Raw genomic sequence first — 22,524 nt, 5'->3', positions numbered from 1 at the left:
GATCATAGCATTCAAAACCATTAGCCACTAGCCGCAAGCACTAAAACAAAAAAAATCAGCTGTTTTAGGTGGCTATGAGCTAAAACACAGGGAGGAACCTTGGCTTAGACCATGGGTGCATTGTTAAAGATCTGTAGGACATCGCAGTTAGCAAAGAGGGACTAGTTAGCTCCAAAACACTACTTCGGACTTCAGTCGGACTTTTGGGTAACCAGGGCTAACTGCTCCCAATCGGCCCATATAAAACTGTCATGTAGAATGCTACAAGACTGGTTTGACTTATTTTCTTTAGCATAGTTTGACTAGACTAAACACAAAGAAATGATCGCTAAATAGAGTATGTTTTGCTGCATCCACAAAGAAGAGCTATTCTTTTTAGTTTTATTTCTGATCTCTACAGTCTTCCTTCTGTAGACTGAACCACTATGATTTATTGCTAACAAAGTTGGTCTCCTTGACGAATGCGTAAATGTGACTCGGAGAGCATTTCTTTTAACAGATTTCTCATAAAAAAAATCCCTGTGAGATATTTGTGAAGGCGACCAGCTCATTTTTCCCCCCTTGGTTTGTTTACTGACTGGCTAAATGCACAAGATGTGGTGTCAAAATAGCTTTTTTCAGCGCGCCCGAAATGGAACTCGATGACAGAAAACACATTGCAGTCTTCCCCAATAACCTTTAAGACCGAGTTTTGAAGGAAAGCGTTCCTCTGTGGAATGATTTCGATGGCATTCAGCTATCATGGGCAGGGTGCAAAGAAAAGATGCCAATTTATGAGCTCAAAGGAGGCCAGAGAGCTATGCCGGGGAAGGCATGCTGCGTTTGGGGCTAGCATTGTCCGGACGGGAACATTTCGCTCCTATAGTTATCAGTGCGATTGGAGCGCCGGCACAAAACTTCACACAAGGACGTCAATGCTCTTTAAAAAGTAGTCAAAAGAGGTCAAGCAAAAGTGTAAGAATTGGTATTGCTGTTTCACAAAGTAACAATGGAGAATATGAGTCATTGTTTGGACAAATGACCTCACAAAATGAACTTAAATTTGCAGTAAAACAGTCTGGTTACTTTGCGCCCCGAATGCGATCTGTACCTGTGATGTCCGGCTTCTGTGGCATGAAGAACTGGTAGAAGGTGGGTTCTGAGAGGCCTTTGACGTTCCTGGCTGTGATCTCCACTTCGTATCTGGTGTTCCACTGGAGTGGCTGCAGCATGGCGAAGTCGTTGGCCCCCGGGACCAGCTTCGTCATCCACTGCTCCTCTTTATCCTGGTGAAAATTCACGAAAGTCAAAGTATGGAAAATGTCAAGGAGATTGTTTTCAGGGTACAGTGGCTACAGGAATAGGCATATGTGGAGATAGCGTTAATCCTTTGTGTGCGCTCCGTCTTAAGATGTGGCTTCTGTGATGGCTGCCAGCATGCCTGTACTTTATTACTTTCCGAGTTATGCGACAAAGGGACAATATGACATTTATATCGACTTCTAACAGAGTAAAGACCTAATGAAAATCTGTTTGCAGTTGCTATAATTGTCAGGGCAATTTTCTCAGTTCATGAACAGCAGAGGTATAAGAAAAGAATAGTTTTAAGAGCTTTTATTTGCAAATGAATAATTGTACATACAGTACATGCAGGTGTAGGAATCGATGTGATAATGGCCTATAACGTAATAGGGGCCGATAACGTAATAACGGCTACAAACATAATAACAGGCCGATAACGTAATAATGTATTAACAGCCAATAACGTAATAATGGCTGATAATGTAATTACACGGCGATAACGTAATAGCGGCTAATAACGTCTGATGACATAACAGGCTGAAAACGTAATAACAGGCCTATAACGTAATAACGGTTAATAACGTAATAACAGCCTATAACGTAATAATGGCCAATAATGGAATAAGTAAGGGATAATGTATAGAACGCTCTATACATTTTCCCGCTTATTATTCGGCCATTTGCCAACTGAACACACACAACATAAACTTCGTACACTTTTATGAAGGTTAAAGGTTTATTTAATGACTTCCGCGACAAATAGTTCCCAAAAGTTTGCGCGTTGCTCGGCAACGTTTTGCTAGGCTAGAAGCAGCAAGGCTAGTAGCTAGCCTAGCTACTTTGTTGAAGGTGCAGTTGGAGGAATGGTGGTGAATCTCTGGGTAAGTTGAAAGTCAGACTCACGCTAACTTCACGAGCAATTCCCCGACTTCTCTCTCAGTGACGGGACAGAGATAGTGTCGCTGCTACGTACGTGCGGAGTGATATGAAAGCACCAACTCCGTTGCCATTGGCAGCGTCATTATTTTTTTCAGAGGTCCTTTATCAGAAAATAATGACCGGTTCTACTTACGTTGTGAAGAGCCAGATAATAACGGTTAATAACGTAATAACAGGCCAATAACGTAAAAATAACTAATAACGTAATACAGGCTAATAACATAATAACGACCAATGACGTATTAATGGCCACTACCGTAATGACAACTGATAACGTAATAGCGTCCACTGAAGTAATAACGGCCGATAACTTAATAATGACCAATACTGACCGATAACGTAATAACGGCTAATAACATAATGACAGGCCAATAACCTTGTAACAATATACTGGCCGATATTGTAATTATTATTATGTTATTGGCTGGTTATGACATTATTAACAAGATGAAAATCGTTCACAAATGTAATAAATTCAGCCAACAATGTAATAATACATACTTTTTAATTTATTTTCAAAAACAAGCACATGAATTATTGTTTTTGTGCATTTTTCTTTCAAATGTAGGATGACCTGATACTTTGTGGGTTTTTCATCAACTTTTGTTTATTCTTTCATCTCGAATGTTTCACTTGAGCTGAACTTGTTGCCGCTCCTTTGCATTTTCCTTTGACGGGAGCCCAGATGGTAAAGCGGGTTGTCTTATGACCAGAAGGTTGCTAGTTTGAATCCCCGCTGGTGCACGCCATTGCTGTACCCTTGGGCAAGGCACTTCACCCACTCAGCCTGTCTGTGAAATTGATGCATGAGCCTGTGAGTGGTTGGTGGTGGTCATAGGGGCAGCCTCGCTGGTGTCAGTCACTTTACCATCAGGGCTAGCGAGGAAGAGAAATGCATGGGAGCTGTGACAAGTTGGAGTGGAAAAAACAAAAGTAGATGACAAACCCACAAATGAACAGGTCATAACAGCACAAAAAACAATATTCAATGTGTTTGAAAATAAAGTCACATGATGTATTATCACATTATTGGCTATTGAATATTACAATGTGAACAATTTTCATCTTGTCAGGCCAACAATGTAATAACCAGCCAATAGCGTAACCATTATTACATTATTAAAGCGTTATTGCGTTATCAGTCATCAGTTCCTACAAGGCGAGAGAACTAAAGACAACTGATGTGTACAAGTGGTTCTCAACGGGAAACACAGATATTATACATTTGTCCTGACTTAAATCCTGCTCAAGCAATGAATTCTTTTTTCCTTTGCTCGGAGCCCGGTGAGACATCTCGTCTTCTGACTTTAAAGTGCACATTACTTTAGATAGGATAATGCCCGTGTGTGAAATGGCACTTTTACAGTTGAAAATAAAGTGGCAATTTTCATGCTCCAAAACATTGGTGACAAAGACGGAGGCAGAGCTCCCTATTCTCAGGAACGAGCTGGCCCATTGGTACAGTATTAAGTGCATGGTAAGGAAGTGAAGAATAAGACTTTCAGTATAATTATGTTAACCATGCTCTGGTGGTAGAATGTCTAGAACTTCCCATGTGCCCTTGAAGCTATTTGATGTTATTTTCTTATTTGAACAAACTAGCAAAAACACCCCTGCTTTTTAAAAACCTTAAAATTGTCAAAAGTGCTATCGGACATTGTTCATTTCGCCTCATCCTGCCCCTCCATGGACCCACCACTGGGACACCATTGTCTCCAGCACAATAGACATCTATCACGTTTTTCCTTCCTATTATGCGAGGTGAAATTGCGGGCTTTTAAATTGGACAGTCCTCGCGTCTTGTTAATTTTGAGCGGCAGAAACATGTTATTCCCTCTTTTAAAATAGTCCCCAGACTGACAGAGTTATCAAGGAAAATTTCCACTTTGTTTGGGCCCCCCCCACAAAAAAAATAGAAAGAAGAAAGATTAAATATTGATGGGTACACGTAATTTGAGGAGGAAAAACAGGCTCACCGAGGATTCGTTTGCCACTTGTTGGAAGAGAGACTGGGGATTTTAACGGTGGGCACATCGCTTTGTTTTGTTCAATGAGGAGAAGTAAAAAGGAAATGCTGAAAACATCACAGATAAAGACGGGAAACATGCGATTGTTTTAGCACTGTTTGTAAGATTCGGTCTCAAAAAGCGCTTTCAGCCTTTAAAAACAACTAAGAGCACGGCACTCCCCGGCACACAGCATCGATTTTTTTTATATAGAAAATGAAACTTTTGCTAATTCCATTTGCACATGTTTGATTTCATTTGCGGCGTACAGAAATCGACCAAGTCACACTGCAACAAAGGGAAGGCATTCTTCTTCACTGACTCTTTGATCGTAGAAAATGCACGTTTAAGCCCATACTATAGTTTCTTTATCATTAACAAAGTATAAGATGATATTTAGTGGTTTGTATCTAAAGGAAAATCTCCAAAGGTCTGTACATCCAGTTGAAAACATCTGGATCCATGTTTGATGGCTAATGCTAATGGCTATAGGAAAAATACAGTTACAAGTTTCAAGTTTCAAGTTTAATGGTTTTGTATAGCCCAATATCACAACAGAAGTCGCCTCACAGGGCTGCACCAAACATTAAGGCAATAAAACAGAGCAATAAATATGACAATTAAAAGTTACATTAAGCAGGCTAAGGCTAACAGACTCTGGGCCAGATCTTGTGGCGGCGCACGGGGCGGCGCAGGCTCTTGGCGAATTATTTTCCGAGTGGCGGCGCTATACGTGCCATTGGCCTCCGCCACCTGTGAGGGGGCGTCACAAGAGGAGGTGACTGCACTGATGGAAACACGGCTGACATTCACTTCCTCGTTTACATTGCGCTGTCTTGCGTTCTTTCTTAAGCCTTAGGCTCTCACAGGTCAAACTAAAAACTTTATTTACCCCATCGTGAGCTAAACCATGTTCACGTCTCCAGAGAAAAAGAGCTACAGCGTCCGCTGTGGCGCGGATCGGCCGCGCTCGGCGTGAACGCGAAGCAAAACAAAAGCACATGTTCACCCCCCACTCCCACACAACCACTCTCCTGGACACGGAGTCGATCTGGTTGGAGGAAAATGTGTGTGTCTCCACCCACTTACATGCGCTAAGTCTGGAGTGGCAAGATCACAAAGTGCTCCTACTGAGCGCAAAATGTCACGCTATCGTCTCCGTTTTGATGCACCAGATCGGGCCCTCTGACTCTGACCCGGAGTAGCCGACTAGCTAACTGTCTGCATAAGTTAGGATGGTTTTATTTCTATGGATGCTGCTATGACAGAAACTAGACAAACATGCCATTCAAGTTGGAGCGCCTTATGGATCGACCCGAGACCAGGCCTGCACCCGAATCAGCTGTTCACCAACTTATTCCCATGACAAAGGGCATCGGCCGGAGATCACTCCTCTCTCTCGTGGTTAAAAACTGTGAGGCTGATACGTGAGGTGAGGAGAAATGCACTTTAATCGAGCTCGTGACGAGGAAAGCTTCAGTGCAGCAGGAAGGCAAAGAGGCACAGAAGAGAGACGGACCTCCATGATTTAAAGTGGATCCATTTTGCCTCGTCAGAGCAGTAATCCAAACGTCCCGGACAGAGTGTATATTCATTTTTTCCTTCAGAGGCGTCAAAGCGAGAGTAGTTCGGCCCGAGGTCAGCCGGATTCACACCCGCTCCGACCCAGAGTTCGAGAGAAGCAGAGACCATCTGTTTCAGACCGGCATAAAGTGCTAAGAGCACTTTACTGGAGCACTGGACTCACACAGACCTAAAAGTTCTGCTCTCGGGTCCAGAGCATAGGCTGACTAGACTCCTCACTTCTCCCCGTTTACTATAATGACTACGGTCGTGGGGGAATTCATGGCTGATTTACAGACTCCCCCTCCCCAGCTCTGACGAAGCATGTTCCTAAAAAGGACATAAGGGCGGGATCTTCCAACGATGAGTGAGGGACGGATGGAGCGTGAGATCGATAGACGGATCGGTGCGGCGTCAGCAGTGATGCGGTCGCTGTATCGGTCTGTCGTGGTGAAGAGGGAGCTGAGTCGGGGCAAAGCTCTCGATTTACCGATCGATCTACGTTCCCACCCTCACCTATGGTCATGAGATTTGGGTCATGACCGAAAGGACAAGATCGCGAATACAAGAGGCCGAAATGAGTTTCCTTCGCAGGGTGGCTGGGCGCACCCTTCGAGATCGGGTGAGGAGCTCAGTTACCCGGGAGGAGCTCGGAGTAGAGTCGCTGCTCCTTCACGTCGAAAGGAGCCAGCTGAGGTGGCTCGGGCATCTGTTTCGGATGCCTCCTGGTCGCCTCCAGGCATGTCCTAGTGGGAAGAGGCCTTGTGGAAGGCCCAGGACACGGTGGTGGGACTATGTCTCCGAGCTGGCCTGGTGTCGCCTCGGGGTCAGAACAGCTGGAGGAAGTGTGTGTGGACCGGGAAGTTTGGGCATCTCTGCTGAGACTGCTGCCCCCGCGACCCGGCCCCGGATAAAGCGGAAGAAAATGGATGGATGGATGGATGGTGGGATCTTCACTGTAGACTCCGCCCTTGCGTGACGTGTAGCTCGCGCTGCTCCAATGCTAACAGTCCGACCCTCATTAAGTACCAGATTTCTAAAATTCTTCTTAATTCTTTAATTGTGACTAACCCAGCGTTATCTCAGGAGGAAGATCTAGCCTAGTCTAGTGTTGAAAAAATAGAAACCAGGCGTTAAAGTTGTTTTAACGTGTCTAAAGTCCAATGCTTTTCAATGGGGAACTTGCGGCGATATGGAGGTACTACAGCAATGGCGGCCCCCAGTGTCGTTGTCAAAAAGCAGGGCAGCCAGCGGCCATTAAGGTCCACCTGACTAGAGCCTGTGTAAAAACTGTTTATTGTTTTATTGTTTATTTTTTCCTCTCTTTCCCCCTCACCACTGCCGGACCCCCATCTGTCCGTAAAGCTCCCAGCGCCTCAGAATAAATGTCCTGTTTAACCTGCGTAAACCCACATCATTACTCACCGTTTTGTACTTGACGATGTACTCCACTATGGGCATGCCCCCGTCGTCCTGCTTGACCAGCCCCAGCCTGTAGGCCTTCCCCATGCCTCTCTGGCCGTGCACCGCTGGGGGGCTGGGTTCTCCTGTGGGGGGGGACAACACTCGTCAACAGTCCATCCACACACGTGTGAGCATGAGCAGTAAAGCAGACCGCAGCGGGTCAAGGAGAGACGTGGCTTTAAGCGGATTGAAAATAAACTCATTTGTTCAGTATATTGGAGTAACTGGGTCACTTTGCATTGTTCATAATGTTAACACTTTGTATGCCGGGGCTTATCACCCAGCACAGAGGAGCTGTAGGAGAAAAGGCAGACTTACTGATGGGGAGTGTCTGAAAGCTCTCCGTGTGGCTGTACTCGCCCTGACCCTTCCCGTTCACCGCCGACACCCGGACCTCGTACGTGGTGTTGGGCTCCAGCCCGGTCAGCACCACCGTCGCTGCAAACAACACCGCGGCATTCAGGTCACAGAGGAATGCAACTCAATTAACAGAATGAATGAAGGCCAAGGCAAAAGCATAAAGAAGAGACAGTTTATCGTTATCTTCTCTCTGTGACTCCGTTAATAGGTAAATATTCCACTTTATTGACCATGAAGCTTGTGTTGAATGAAACATGGAGATGTGCGCAGACTCATATTTTGCTCTTACAATGTAACCTGCGTAGGCTGCATGTATTTAATTTAATTGTATTATTCAAAACTGTTTTCACACAATAACCACCAAAGCAGAAAGTGTCTCATCTCCCCCACTCTCCCCTAACAGTTTTACTTTCTGTATTGGCGTCTTCTGTTTGTAACTCATTGGGGATCATAATTAAAAAGCTTTCTGTTTTCACAAGTTTTGTATCTCTCTGACTGAATAAAAAGAATATCTTCAAGTGGCTGCATGAGAAAAAAACCTGCTGAAACCGGCTGAGGTTTTTAATTTAACCGATTATTTCAGAGAAATAGGAAACAGCACCTAGAACAATGATCTCACACAGACTTCCAGTGCACTTTGAAATTGAATTTGCTGCTAATTATTTCTTGAAATAAGACACAATGCAACGGTTCTCACAAAAGAAGAGAAATTGTCAATTTCTCTGGACTCGAAGAAGACAGTCTGTGATTGTTTTGAGCCAGATACAACTTAATTGCATCTGTGATAGGAGGAGGAAAAAAAAAAGATTTCAATCCCTTTTTACCAAGCATTCGCACAAGTTTCAAGGTAATAACTTTGATAATGTGAAGTGCGGTTTGTATAGAAAGTCCCATTATGAGTGAATTTGCCTGGTTCCTCCACATTTCTTCACAGCCCGGCATAATGAGCCGCGGTCCGTCTGCACAAATTAAACACTTGAATGTTAATAGGTGCTTTCGCTCGCCGTTTCTCTGGCGGCGGCAAACAAATGCTCTCATTTGGAGCCGCGCTCGGATACTTCGCTGACCATAAGGAGACTTTTTAATTTGGCCAGAAGTGCTGAGAGGAGACAAGTCCGGGCATATTGTTATATTCCAGAGTTTATGGAGGAACGATCATCTTTCTGAGTGGGCCCCAAAGTCTTTTCACGCACAACAGGAACCTGGCAACGGTCAAACATACCACATGCAACTATCATGCTTTTTATCAACTCACTTTGCTCTCTAAATAATGGTTAGAGACAGGTTTAAATGCATGATTAAGTCAGAGCCTGTAAAGTGTGGAGTCTCATGGAGCGACTAAAGTGCAGATGTTGTTAAAGAGTTGAATGAATACGGCCCTAAAGTTTAGTCTGTTTGTCTGTTTCTCCTGTCTTCAGCCACTGCCGTCTCCCACAAAGGAAATGACCATATTTGGATTACAGCGTCATCTCGGTCAAAGCCTTTCGTGCTACACGTGGACACCAAGCATGTCAGTATTTGGGAATGAATAAGGGAAATATGAATATGGGGAAAGACCAGGGGCCTCTGTGCTGTTTAAGTGGTTTTGGGGGGGAAATCTCTGTTACTGGACAACACTGGACATTGTGAAGGGTGAGGTCAGTCTGTTTTTACTCATTAAAGCGAAGATTTTAAGGCGAGACACTGCAGATGAATAGGGAAAAAAATATAATTTGAAACTTCTGCTGTACATTTTACGGATATAAATATGAGAAAAAAGTGCATTGCAAGTTTTCTGTCATTTTATGTTCTCATATAATAAAAAAAAAAAGCCATGAAATCTAAATAATTATATATTATTAGTAACAAAAATGTTTTCAGAGGGATTTTGGATCTTGTTTATTTTGAATAAGCACATCTCAAGTGACTCCATTTTTTGCCTTGTTTTTTTGTGTTCAAAGCTTTATATATCAGGCAAGAAATTAGACATTAAAAAAATCCCTCTGAAAAAAACTTTCAGGATTTTTGACATAGGGCCTCATTTCCTAGTTATCCAGAGTGTTCGTATACATGATTTTAATTCATGCAGTTCTTATATTTGAAGAGTTTAGTGGTGCTCAGCTAGTGCTAGGCTAACACATGTCGATGGTAACTTGTAGCCTGCATTAGAAACCTCTTCAAAATCATGGGCTCGTCCTCCAAATGTTACAATATCAGATTTGTAGGAAGCTCCTTTGTGAATTCCACGTGTAGTAATGCGGCCGCAGGTAAACAAACTACTGTAGATCCGGTAACTGAGCAGATCACTCCGCCGCTGCGTAGCTACAACCAGGAAGCTGATGCTGCTGTTATTTTAAAAACAAAATGCTTATATTTAAAACATTATTCCGTCACACAGACATTTATATGGTTAGTCTGGTGTTATAAGTGATTTACCTCAGGTGCTTGGGCCAGACTGATTTTATTGCAGGCTACTAGTTACCATAGACATGCACTAGCCTAGCACTAGCATAGCACCACTAAACTAGACTGCATGAATAATAATTGAAAAAAAAAATCTCCAGAAATCAACAACACTCTGGATAAATGAGGCCCGATGTCAAAAATCCTGAAACATCCCTTTAAGCCCAACATTTTAGAGTTTGGAGACAGCAGGAGTAACTAAAGTGCTGAGGTTGTTTCATGAGTGCAACAAAAACCTCATTTTGAGAAAACCTGCCCTAAACTTTTGTAACTTGTGTGCCACACATTTCTCGGCTCTTCCGTTCCGGACACGTGGATGTAAAATCTGTCAATATTTATGAATAAATACCCATGGGAGAGACGGCTTTGTGAAGCGATATCAGAGTTACTTCCTGGATTAGATGTTCAGGGAGGAAACTAGCTCAACATTAACCATTGCTGGAAAAATATCTTTTTTTTTCACCTGCAGCGTCTCATGATGAACTTTTATTCCCTCTTTCAATGTCGGAAACAAAACAAACCAAAAAAATCTGGTACAGGGCCTTTAAATGAGTATTTTACACTGTAGTATATTTGCAGGATATTTCTTTTCATTGTAGGACAGGGTTCACTGAATAAGGCGGGAGGTTCATTAAATGAGTAAATCAATAGAGAAGAATATTGATAGATTTATTTAAATCTGAAACAGCAGCGTCTGGTGTGGGCTGTGATTCTAAAGACTCGACTGAACATAGATCCATGTGTAAACGCTTGTGCCGAGGGGAAGTGATGACTATTTTAAAAGCCGCCGTCATAAACGCGTACATGTAATGGACAGATCCATGTTCCATCTTAATGGGCTCATTTGCACATGTTTATCCAGGCGCTTGGTATCAATAATGGATGCAGACTTGTTGGATCTAATGGGGGAACAGCTCTCAGCGGGTACGTCCTCATTTCAGTGTGAGCGCCTGGGACAGTCGACTCGGCTGTCGGGGTTTTCCGGAGCATCAGCGGAAAACAGACGGAACACGAGGTCAGCGCACAGCCACGTCCAGGCAAGGGTCAAGGTGAGGTCGGGTCAAGGAATAAGTGCGTGAAGGTTCACAACTCGCACAGGCCAAGTGGACGGTTGTACTGTGTGTTTCTATGGCAGCAAGTCAAACCCAACACAAAACATATCCATGTATCCATATATTACACTGTGACAATATGCCCACATGTATGTTTGTATGTAAGAGTGAAAGGTAATGTACATTATGCACATCATTCTGTGAGAAAATCAGCCTTTACATGATGGTTTATCAGCTGAGTCCCTGATTGTGTGTGAAATTGTGATAATTAAACTAAACTCAACTAAAAACTCAATTCAGATCATTGAGCTTTAACACTGGGGTATACCCTGCGTGTATAGTAATGTGTATAGTTGACTATAACTATAACTAAACTATATACTGTAAGTGTAGAGTTAACCGTCACAGTTCAGTCTGAAAGCACCTTGGGCTAATCGAGGCTAACACAGCAGCCAAAGGTCAACCAGAAATAGTGCATAGTCATCATCACTCGCACATGTGTGTGCACTTACACTGACAATACACACTGTAGTGTATCATTAACGTCATGTTGTTTCGTTCAGATGTGCATTGAAAAAATAAAGTGCTTCAATATAATGCCTTTAACTCCGGATTTAACTCCGGTAAAAACACGGGTTTACAGGCGGGTAAGTGCTGTAGCGGGGTGGGTGCGGGTCTCCAAAAATGGACCCGTGCTGCAGTGTTAATTTTGACAACATATTTTAATTTAGTTTTAGTCTTAGTCTTTTGACGAAAATGTAATTCGATTTTAGTCTAGTTTTAGTCGACTAAAATTGCAAGTAAATTTAGTCGACTAAATTTAAGACTAATTTAGTGGACTTTGCATTTATAATATTCATTCTAATCATATTTAATAAAGCTCTTCTGCTTCATGGAGCTGCTCCACATGAACAAAGCTCAGAGCTGATCATTTGGCAGTGAATGTACATGATCTGAGGCTCTTTCAGACGCTCAATAGAAGTTTGGATGATTTTAGTCTCTCCTTTTCATTTTTATTTAGTCTTATTTTAGTCGACTAAAATATCTGGACATTTTAGTCACAGTTTTAGTCTCATGAGAAACTTTTAATTTAGTTTTAGTCCAATTTTAGTTACAAAAATATCACTTTGACTAAAATTAAGACTAAATATTTTAATCGACGAAATGAACACTGCCGTGCTGGACTCTCATTTGGATTGGTGGCTGTCATGTGACAAGACTGGTTTTACTGGAGAAACGGATCCTTAGTTAGATTAGACTTCACATGTAAATGTTCTGCATAACAGCCGCTCTTAATCCTTTTGCAGTTGCAAGTAGAACTGGATGGATGTAGATATCCAGATAACAACCAGAGGAACATCTGCACAGAGGAAGCTTCCTGGATAAAAGGCCAAATGTTTCACCTCAGAACATCGCAGAACAAAGGATTATGCATCAACCTCTTCAAAGAAAGTTTGAAAACAAGATCCAAGTGAGAGAAAATGAAGTTTGACCTTCCTTTAAAGAATAAAATCAGAATGAATGTCCGCACCCACTGCTGACGGTCAGGGGAGCACTTACTCTGTACGCTGTGCGAGCGCACGTCCCTCCACTCCTGCGACCCCGCCTCCCTGTACTGCACCAGGTAGTAGCTGATGGGCACTCCTCCGTGAGAGTCTGGGGTCATGAAGGTCACCGTGGCCAGGCGCTGGGAGACCGCCGACAGCCGCACCGAGTGGGGGTTCGACGGGACATCTGCAACGCAGGCCACATTTAGTTTATCTTTTACTTTCTTACAACGTTCACATTATCCAGTTATAGAAGCTGAAAAGGAGCTTATATATACCCCTACCTACTGCCGAGTACCTACAGCTTAATAAATGTAGTAAACATTTACATTTCCCAGTGATACAGCACATCTAAAGCATGCAGCATCTAAAGATAAGAAACATTCTATTCTGTAGAAAAGTGTCAAAATGGCATCAATGACATCAACAAAAATGACATATGGAGCATTATTAATAATCTTACAGTTTAAATTAGATAAACATCAGATGTGTATTTCCTTCCTGAGATTCCCATTTTAAAATATAAAGAGGGTGCTTCATCCCCAGGTGAAACAAACTCGTGGTCACGTAATAATATCCGTAACCAGGCGCACGCACAGCCTCTGCATCGGACGACCTTCATCTCAATAAGACGAGATGAAGGTCGTCTTCCATGGACGGCACAAACACAGCTAAGTGCCCGTACCTGTTTATGAATTACATATGATCCTCGTGTAATTACATTCTCGACCATATGATGAGCAACACGCACCGTACACTTAAAGCATTGTCAAGGGAAGAGCCTGTAGACCCTACAGAGTCCAGGCTGGTGACGTTTACAGGACAATGTTTGAATTGATCATGAACATAAGTTACCAATGCCTCTCCTTAACGACAGCCACTCGTCACAGACCTGCACGTTCATTAATGCTTCACCGCTGTCATTACCATCTCCACTGCAGTATTATGTTTGTGTACATGTATGGGTTTATGAGGATGTTTGCCCTGTGTACTGTGGTGCAAATTCATTTGAACTTTAGCCAATACTGAATAGTCACAAATAAAATACAATGTATTTGAAGGCTCCAGTCTGTAGCAAAGTTGTAGAAACACTAGGACAGTATTTTAAGGCAGGGGGCCTGGGGGGGGGGGCTGCTTCACAAAAAAATCAAACAAGAGTATTTTGTACATGAGCTGCTTTTCTATACAGTCTTGAATATAAAATGATGAAAGGATATTTTAGATTTTTGCTCATACTAACTGTTTCTGAGTCAGGGTTCCTCTATAAGTACTAAAGTTGTATAAGTTAATTAATGGGAATAAACTATTAAGGGAACAAGAACATTCCAGTAACCATTAGTAAGAATAATAGTACAGGTTAAGACCATATCTAAGTAACAAAAGTTATCAGTACTAAGGCCTAAAATCTCTATATAAAAAAAGAAACATCACGATATATTTGATGATATAATTGACAAATTACTTATGCCTATTGAGAAGATTAATGCAAAGGTATTTCATTCTTTTTTTAGCGCCATTCTAATTTCCTCTCAAATATGATCAACTCAAGCAATTTACATCCTTTATCATCATCAAAATTACAATGATAACGATATACAACACGAAATGGTCCAACCCTAATCAGTACTAGGAATTCTTAGTTGTCAGTACTAACATGTCTAGTAATCAGAACTTGCATCCTAAGTATTGAATACTGTGAAAGTCTTCTTAATCATACTAGCGTTACTGGTAACTTAACATTGGGTTTAAGAACAATGCTTTACAGTGTATTCCAAGTAAGCACAATGAGTTGAATTTTACAGTGTAATGCTGTAAAAGACGAGGTTTAGCAGTGACAACCGTAACTAGTGGCAACGAGTGGCGTTTCAATCACATTTGTGCGTTTCTTTAAGATGAAAGTGTTCTTGCACCTTAGCGAATGATCCCTCTGCAAAACTCCTACGTTGTTGTTGCTGCTGTTGCTTTATCCATCAAGTCGAAACCAATTATTTTGTTTCAGGTGCTGTAGCTGATTAGAAAATTACAGCCCGCAAACTTGAATTAATAAAAAACACGTTTGAAGTGTGCGCTTGAAGAGAAAATGAACCGCAATCTCACTCCATTAGACAAAAACATGATAATTAGTGCACAGAGCATACAAACAGCTGCTGGAATCAAAAGTGCCATTCATAAATAAAGCTTTTATTTTGTAGGAGTCGTCGACGGCATGTAACCGTTAATTACTTCTGCATGGGAACACTTTTAACCAGTGGGAACATGACAGCGACATGGAAGGGATAAGTGATTATGAAAAACTAATCTGTAATCTGGGCGGGGCCTGTCACGAGCGGCGACTGGTCCCAAACACGTCGCCCTCGCCGGATTTGTAAAGAAAATCAGCGGTGATCATTCGGCCGGAGTTTTGTCATCTCGTTTGCTCTAAACAGATTAGTCACGGTGATGACGTTAGAGGCTGTTTACCGCTTTATGTTTTAAGTTCTGTTCCACATTTAGAATCAAGTATTTTTGACCTTGTGGGAAAGTGACTTTTAAGGAAGTGCATTTCTGACCGTTACCCAACAGCACAAGCGAAGATCTTGGCCATGAACTATGCAAACAAAGTCATTGTTTTTGATTTGTTTTATCTCAGATCAGACAGATTTACTCAGAAAACTCTTTCATCTCTTCCCCCTCACCTTAACCGAGTGCATTTTCTCCAGTGCAGCTTTACTCCAAATCGAAAAGTTTACAGCCTATGTATTGCCTCATTTGAAAGCTAAGACCGACAAAACTGATCTAAATAGGTCTTTTTGCCTTGCACTGTTGTGAAGATTGCAGATTGCAACTATGTGTGAAAATGTCCAGTTGAAATGTTTTCTTTCACTGATGTTGTATCTGCCTGTGACATCCATCATCTTTGTTCTTTTATATAGGCTTTTTTGTCACTTTTTTCTTCTGTTTTCATTCTCATTTTCATTTCGCTTTTGTTGCTATTTTGATGCTTTTTTTCCAAGAAGCTTTTAGATTTGGGTAAAGCCAAAGTGGAGAAAATGTGCTCAGTTCAGGTGGAGGTTAAAGGGTTGAAGCACTTGTTTCATAGTCTCAGCACGACTCTACAGTTACTGTATTCACTGTCTCAACTCCATTGAATGTATTCAGCAGGGCGGCACAGTAGCACACTCTCGCTTCACAGCTAGAAGGTCCCGTGTTCGATTCCCACCTGCACGGGGCCTTTCTGTGTGGAGTTTGCATGTTCTCCCCGTGTCTGCGTAGGTTTCCTCCAGGTACTCCTGTTTCCCCTACCACTAAAAACATGTACAATAGGCCAGGCTGAATGATGTGTGTGTGAATGCATGGAGGTGTCATGCAGACGTGTGCAGTCGCGACAACAGTCAGTCTCCCCCAGGGGAAACTGAAGCTACAAACGTAGTTTAACCACCGCCGAGTGTGGAGTGAATACACAATTGTCTCATGTAAAGCGCTTTGTGACAATGTCTGTGAAAGGCGCTATATAAATAAAGATCTTCTCCTTCTAAATACTTGCTAAAGGATTATTTGTGAAGAAGTATTTTCAATCGCCCATTTTCTTTCCTTCTATGACTTAAGGCGAGACACTGCAGGTGAATAGGGAAATAATGTATATTCACAGATATCAATTTGAAACTGTTGCTGTCGATCACTGGCATGAATGTGAGAAAAAAATACATTGCAAGTTTTCTGTCATTTTATCTTTTCTTATAAGAACAAGGTGTTTTATGCCTAAAAATGCCCCAAATTTCCCATCTTTTCGGCGACGAAATCTGAATAATGGATTGAGCTACATTCAAATGTATGGTTTCATTTTATTGATGAATGAGTTACCAAGACTTTTTCAGAGGGGATTTTGGATTTCTTGTTTAGTTTTAAAATAAGCTGTTTTTTAGTGGAAAAATTTGACATTTTTTGACATTCAAAACTCAATAAATGGGGCTTAGGGATTAAATAATAAAAAATCCCTCTGAAAAAATCTTCCAAATATTGTTCAGTCCAAGGCTGGAAAATGTGAAGTCTTTAGGTCCGACTGACGTGGACATAGTGTCGCCACAATGACAGAAAAATGTGTTTTGAGAAAAAGGGCCTTGAAATTGTGTTCTCCCATATAAGTCTATGGGGGAACATTGAATCAGCGCGATATTTAAACATGTTGTTGTGAAGATTAGGCATATTTTCTGTTTCCGGGTGAAAGCTTGTATGTTCAGAGACCAATTTGACCCAAAACCTGAAAACAGAAAAAATGAGTTTTGCCTGTAGTGTCTCCCCTTAAGAATAGATAAACTTTGCTTGATGTTAAGTAATAAAATGCAAGGTCAAATGTTTACATATATATGATGTAAATATAGTAGTCAGTATTTAAAGGGACTATAATGATGTTTCCTTGTTTACGCACTCGCTCTGAAAGACACAGTATGGCCAACAGAATTGCCATTCGTTCTAATGTGTTACTATGGCGATGTTCTGTCTAGAGTTTTAATAAAGATTTATGAGGCTCTATGCTGGAGCTCGGGACTTTACAGCAGCTTCTAAGGAACCCCCTAAAGGCCGTCTATATTACTACAACTACAGATGCATGTTCACTTGGACATCGTGAGCACAATCTGTAAACATTAAAGGTGCATTACGCAACTTTTTAGGTGAAAAAAAGTTGATAGTTGTGCGTAATTGACCTTATGGTGAACCTGCAGCTCTGTGAGTGGTCAGCATGGTGTCTTTACTTTCGATCACGGCGGCCTCTACAACGCTCCACGATCAACTGTTTAGTAGGTTTTCTGGTGAGAGTAACAGTCAGCGGTAAAACCTTCCAAACAATTGATCCTGGAGCGTCCCATCTTGGCTATTAACCGTCTTCTTTTTCTTTCGTTTCGTTTTATATATCATTTCCGCCCACTGCTGGATTTTGTGACTACCCAATATGCAAGTCTTTCGTGATTGAATAAAATAAAAAAAAAGTCCACCTCAGTGCTTCTCACCGTCTCATTTAAAACTCCTTTTATTTAGCCAGGCCACAGTGAGACTCAAGTCCTTCAGTTTAACATGTTCCACATTCAAACAGACTGTTTCCGCATCCAAAACACACTCAGTTTTGTCTGACTTTCTCTGGACTTTTCACTATCATTGCAGTAAATCAGAAAAGGTTCCTCCTCTTCCACACTGACGTCATTTCCTCTTCTACGTCTGCCTGTTTCTCTCTCAGATGTTTTGATTCAAGCTCAGAAGTTAAACCTGACGTTCAAACCATTTGTTTCTCCCAGCTCCAGACTGTTATGTAACTGTCGCACGCTTCCAAATGTCATTGTCATGCGTTGTCGGTGCATGATTCAGCCCATTTGAAGTCGTCCCCCAAATCCGTTCATTCTTTCCGTTCTCCAGACGGAGCTTACGAAACAGGCCTCTGCGCAAACACAGCCTCAGAGAGCCGATTCAAATAAAAGTACGTATAATTGTCCATAACGCGGCTCTTTCAGTCCTGTGTCTCTTTCTCACTGCGTCCATATTAGGTCATCTCATGCTCCCCACTTCCTGTTCAGCGCTGGGATCCAATCTGCACTAAACATAATTGGACAGCGCTGTTGTGTATTACAATGCGCTACAGTAAATTAGGAGGTGCTTCAGTAAATAGACCGTGCCGGGCCTATGCGCTGTGTGAGATTAGGCCTGGGCTGAATTGGGCCGGGGACTTGCAGAGGAGTCTATCTGCCTGGGAATTGCAAATAAGGCTCCATTACCATCAGAGGGCTGTGCAGCGGTTTGAATGGGGAGAGCCAGATCTATACAAATCAGAAAGTACAAAAAGTCATTAACGGCACCCACCTGCTTGTGCCAGAATGAATTCCTGATATCGAACTCCGATGTTGTTCCGAGCCGTGCAGTTGTAGCGGCCAAAGTCCCGGTCGGACATGGGAGTCACCTAAAGGAACAAACGCCGGGTCGTTAGCAAAACTTCACAGTCGATGTTTGCAAGACGCTCGAGTAACTACAGACTTTTAATGAAGACACTTTGTATTCAGCTGCAGACCTGTGTCATTCCACTCCATCATAGTTATAGCATTAATAAAAGTTCAAGTCGGTGGAACATTCAGTTCATTGCCAATGACACCGGAAGGTTTACCTGCATTTCAGTCACTTCACTTTCGCTGTTTTCTGGGGGACTTCTGGTGAGTGTATGACATATATAACTATACATCTGCACTGACTGAAGTCAAGAGGCTACATCCAGAATGAGCACTTCATATTTAAAGAAAACCAAAACCTGAGGAGTTGATCATGACAAAGTGCCTGGAGAGATACAGACAGACACCACTAAAAAGTATCAGATAATATGGATACAGCAGCTGAGCCACAGGCTGAAGAAACATCTCCCAGAAGACCAACCACCCTCCAAATATTCAGCCTTAGAGACGACATGTGACCGAGGTGAGAGCTGAGCTGTTACTGCAGAGCAGGGGCCGCCAAGTAAAATACCCTGGGGGCCAAAGTTTATCAAAAGTGTACTGCCGGGGTCCCGAAACAAAAGCTCCAGTAAAATGTGTTTAATTGGGAAAATACTATTGCGGAAACCATTTTCAACTAGAAAGGCAATGGCTGCGCCATTGCGATTGACTGCGGAATTGCGGGAAGCGAATGCATAAATTGCATAAACTGTTCAAATTGCATAAATTGCTTAATTTGCATAATCCAATTTGCATAAACTGGTACAATGCATAAAATGTCATGTTGCATAAACTGTATAAACTGCATAAAGTGGTAAAATGCATGAATGGGTTAATTTGCATAAATTGTGTAAATTGCATAAACGCTTTAAAATGCATAAATCCTAAATGGCATAAACTCTTAAGTTGCACAAACGCTTTAAAATGCATAAACTGGTTAAATCCCATAAAGTGGTTACTTTGCATAAATTGTTAATATTGCATACACTTTCATATTCCATAAACTGGTCAAACTGTTGAAATGGCCTCAGTGCTTGATTGGCAGAAGCACAAATGGCTGAAAGTCCTGGAGTCTCTCCATTGGCTGGATTCCCCCCATACACACCAATGCAAAAATTTCAAACTCTCGTATAAAAAAACTGGAAATCTGCAGAAGGCCATTTTTTTCTCAAAACCCACAAGTTGCATAAACTGAACATGCACAAAGTGCAGAAATTGCATAAAATGCAGAAAAAAGTGCAGAAAAGCATGGATTTGCAGCAGCCCCATTATAAGTCAATGGGAAAAATCTCCGACATTTTGGCCGATTGCGGAAAAACCGTAAGTTGCAGAAGTCCCAAAAGTAATAGCACCTTCTCCTCAACATGCGGAACGTTTTGATGCATAACTTGCATAAATTGCACAAAGCATGAAGGTGCTGAAAGCTCTAGAAAATCGGGAAAAAGATGGAAGAGGAATAATAATAAAGAACATGAAAACCAATAATTCATCATTCATTTATTCATCATTCATTTATTGATTGACTGCGGAAGAATTCCGCAGTCAATCAATAAATGAATGATAATGACACTTGTATTGCACTTTACAACACAAGTGTCACAAGTTCCTGCAACACTGTACTATTGATTTACCACATGGCTATAATGTATTGTTTATGTCCAGATGTCTTTTTTATGTCAGTGCCCTCTGCTGGACACATGTGGAATGCTTTCTTTTTGTAGTAACTCCGCAATGGAGTGGACTAGAGCAGAAACATATACAAACAACTGGGCTGCACTCAGCAGAGGTCAGACATATAACTTCACTTTTGTATTAAAGTTAGCAAATTCAAAAACTATGCTTTTTAACTGAATATGCTTACAGTAAAAAACAGCCTTTAACACAGCTTTCTTTTCATGGATTTTCATGTATTTTTAATAAAAGAGAGAAGGTCATCCACAGAGAAAGAACACAATTACTCTCCAGCACAGACAGAGATGTATAGCTCACAGTAACTTAACATGAATCCCTTCAAAAATATTAACATCAACTGACTCAATTTATTAGGAATTGTGATTATGAACACATAAATACTGTGTTCATTAAACAAACACATCTCCCATTTACCTCTATGAACAAATAATCATTTCTCCACTGTGGCGGAAATTGCAGCGGGCCAATAAAAAAAAAACTATGGGCCGCAGTTTGGACAGGAATGGCCCGCCTGTGGGAGACCCCTGCTGTTGAGGGTTCATAGGTGTGAGCCGCACATGTGTTTATTATGCTAACTGTAGTAGCATGCTAACGTCTTGACTGTTTAGTCTTCAGGAGTTTTTCTCAGATCTGCTGTAGCTGGGCGGCCTTTGCCTCATAAACATCACCCCACACTGGTCACATAAACACGTGCTCTCCTTTACCATTATCTTCTGGAGCTGTTATTACAATCACAAACAAATGCTACTGTTAATCTGCTGTCCTTTACGTTCATCATGCACAGCTGCATCATTGCATGTAGTGGTGCTGCATAGTTCTACTTGGATCCTCAACATGGCGGCATAAACTGAACTACGTCATTGCAAACACATGTAGGCCTACGACGAGGATAGAGACGTTTCCCTCTAACCCAAACAACGCTGGTTCCATTCCCTCTCCCACGGCCGTGTTTGAACTGCTTTGTTTCATGCTTGTGCACTGGATGAAACCGCCGCACTCACCTCCAGCACAGACTTGCCCTCCGCGCTGTGTATCCGGGTGTTGGGCGTCCCCTCGGCGGAGATGGTGAAGCGCTCTCGTCTCCACAGCATGGTGGCCGCGGGGTTGGACATGACGTCACAGCTGATGTTCACTGGGTTTCCCTCCCACGAGAAGTACACCGTGTGGTTGGTCAGGAACTTCGGGATGTCTAAACACGGCAAATAGAGGACAATGAACAAGAAAGCGTGGGTAAATATCGTTTCTATTTGTTTGGAGAAGTAAAGAGACGTTCTGAGCTGTGGGGGACACCACTGGACAAGTATTCGTACAAAAGACTGACTGAAATGAAATAACTCATTTCTATTTTACCAGAGATTCATTTCCCACATTTTGTCAGTTTAAAGTTGGAAAAGCGCTTCTTCTTGGCTCAAAGACAAGAGCGAGTTGCTTAGCAGGAGTAACGTCTGCGGTGCTTGGCGTTTGTGACAGCCAATTAAACACTCCAATCAAAGGTGGGGCTGCGTCGCATGATCAAAGCGCCCCAAACTGACTCGCGGTGGCTTTGGCACACAAAGTCTCCAAAGGAAACGAAGAAGAAGGCGCGCTTCATTAAAAGGTCCCCTAAGCTTCAGTCGGGCTTTAGAAAGTACTTTTGGACACCTTCGCCTCGGCAGTATTCTGGGGCAGAACTTAAAGCCAGACGCTGCAGGTGAATAAGAGAAACAAATATGTCCAGATATCAATTTAAACTTATCTGTCGTTTTATGTTTTCATTGAAAAATTAAGCATTTCATTTTGTTTTACTAATGGCCAAAATTACCTATATTCATGGACAAAATCTGATGAAATAAGAAAAACGCCAAGAGTGCATGGAAGATTTATTGTGTCATCAGAATGTTAAATGTCAGTGAATTTTCTGCATTTAATTTTTTCTTTTAATATTTTTTGTCGTAGAATTTCAGACATTGAATATTCCACATATAATTCACCCTTAATATTCAATATTTAAAGAATTCAAGCCCTTAAATTCAACAGTAGAAATTCAGTTTGAGAAATTCGCAGCGAAAAATTCACACAGAGCATCCTGGACACCAAGGCCTGAACAATCGATCCACTTCAACTCCTGATTCCTCATCTGTAAGTCCCGCCCTCTAAAGACACAAACCAATAGGAAACATCCTGCATCTCAGCTCATCCAGGATCGATTGCTCAGGCCTTGGTGTCCAGGATGTTCTGTGGGAATTTTTACTGT

The 22,524-nt window shown here is 41.9% G+C and overlaps 1 protein-coding gene across 4 annotated transcripts in view; it reads right to left on the bottom strand.

Moving 5' to 3' along the window:
• The window catches only part of LOC306981751 (neural cell adhesion molecule 2-like), a 453,723-nt gene that overhangs the window by 35,556 nt on the left and 395,643 nt on the right, over positions 1-22,524 (bottom strand). For all 4 annotated transcript variants that reach the window (XM_079581397.1, XM_079581398.1, XM_079581395.1 and 1 more), the window contains exons 10-15: positions 21,293-21,480; positions 18,481-18,577; positions 12,668-12,841; positions 7,572-7,691; positions 7,215-7,336; positions 1,091-1,265 (exon numbers count right to left, since the gene is read on the bottom strand). In XM_079581397.1, the coding sequence (XP_079437523.1) occupies positions 1,091-1,265; positions 7,215-7,336; positions 7,572-7,691; positions 12,668-12,841; positions 18,481-18,577; positions 21,293-21,480 (876 nt within the window). The remainder of the gene's footprint in view (positions 1-1,090; positions 1,266-7,214; positions 7,337-7,571; positions 7,692-12,667; positions 12,842-18,480; positions 18,578-21,292; positions 21,481-22,524) is intronic.

The sequence above is a fragment of the Gobius niger genome, assembly GCF_951799975.1.
Source record: "Gobius niger genome assembly, chromosome: 23".
Lineage (NCBI taxonomy): Eukaryota > Metazoa > Chordata > Actinopteri > Gobiiformes > Gobiidae > Gobius > Gobius niger.
This window is presented reverse-complemented; position numbering and strand designations above follow the sequence as displayed.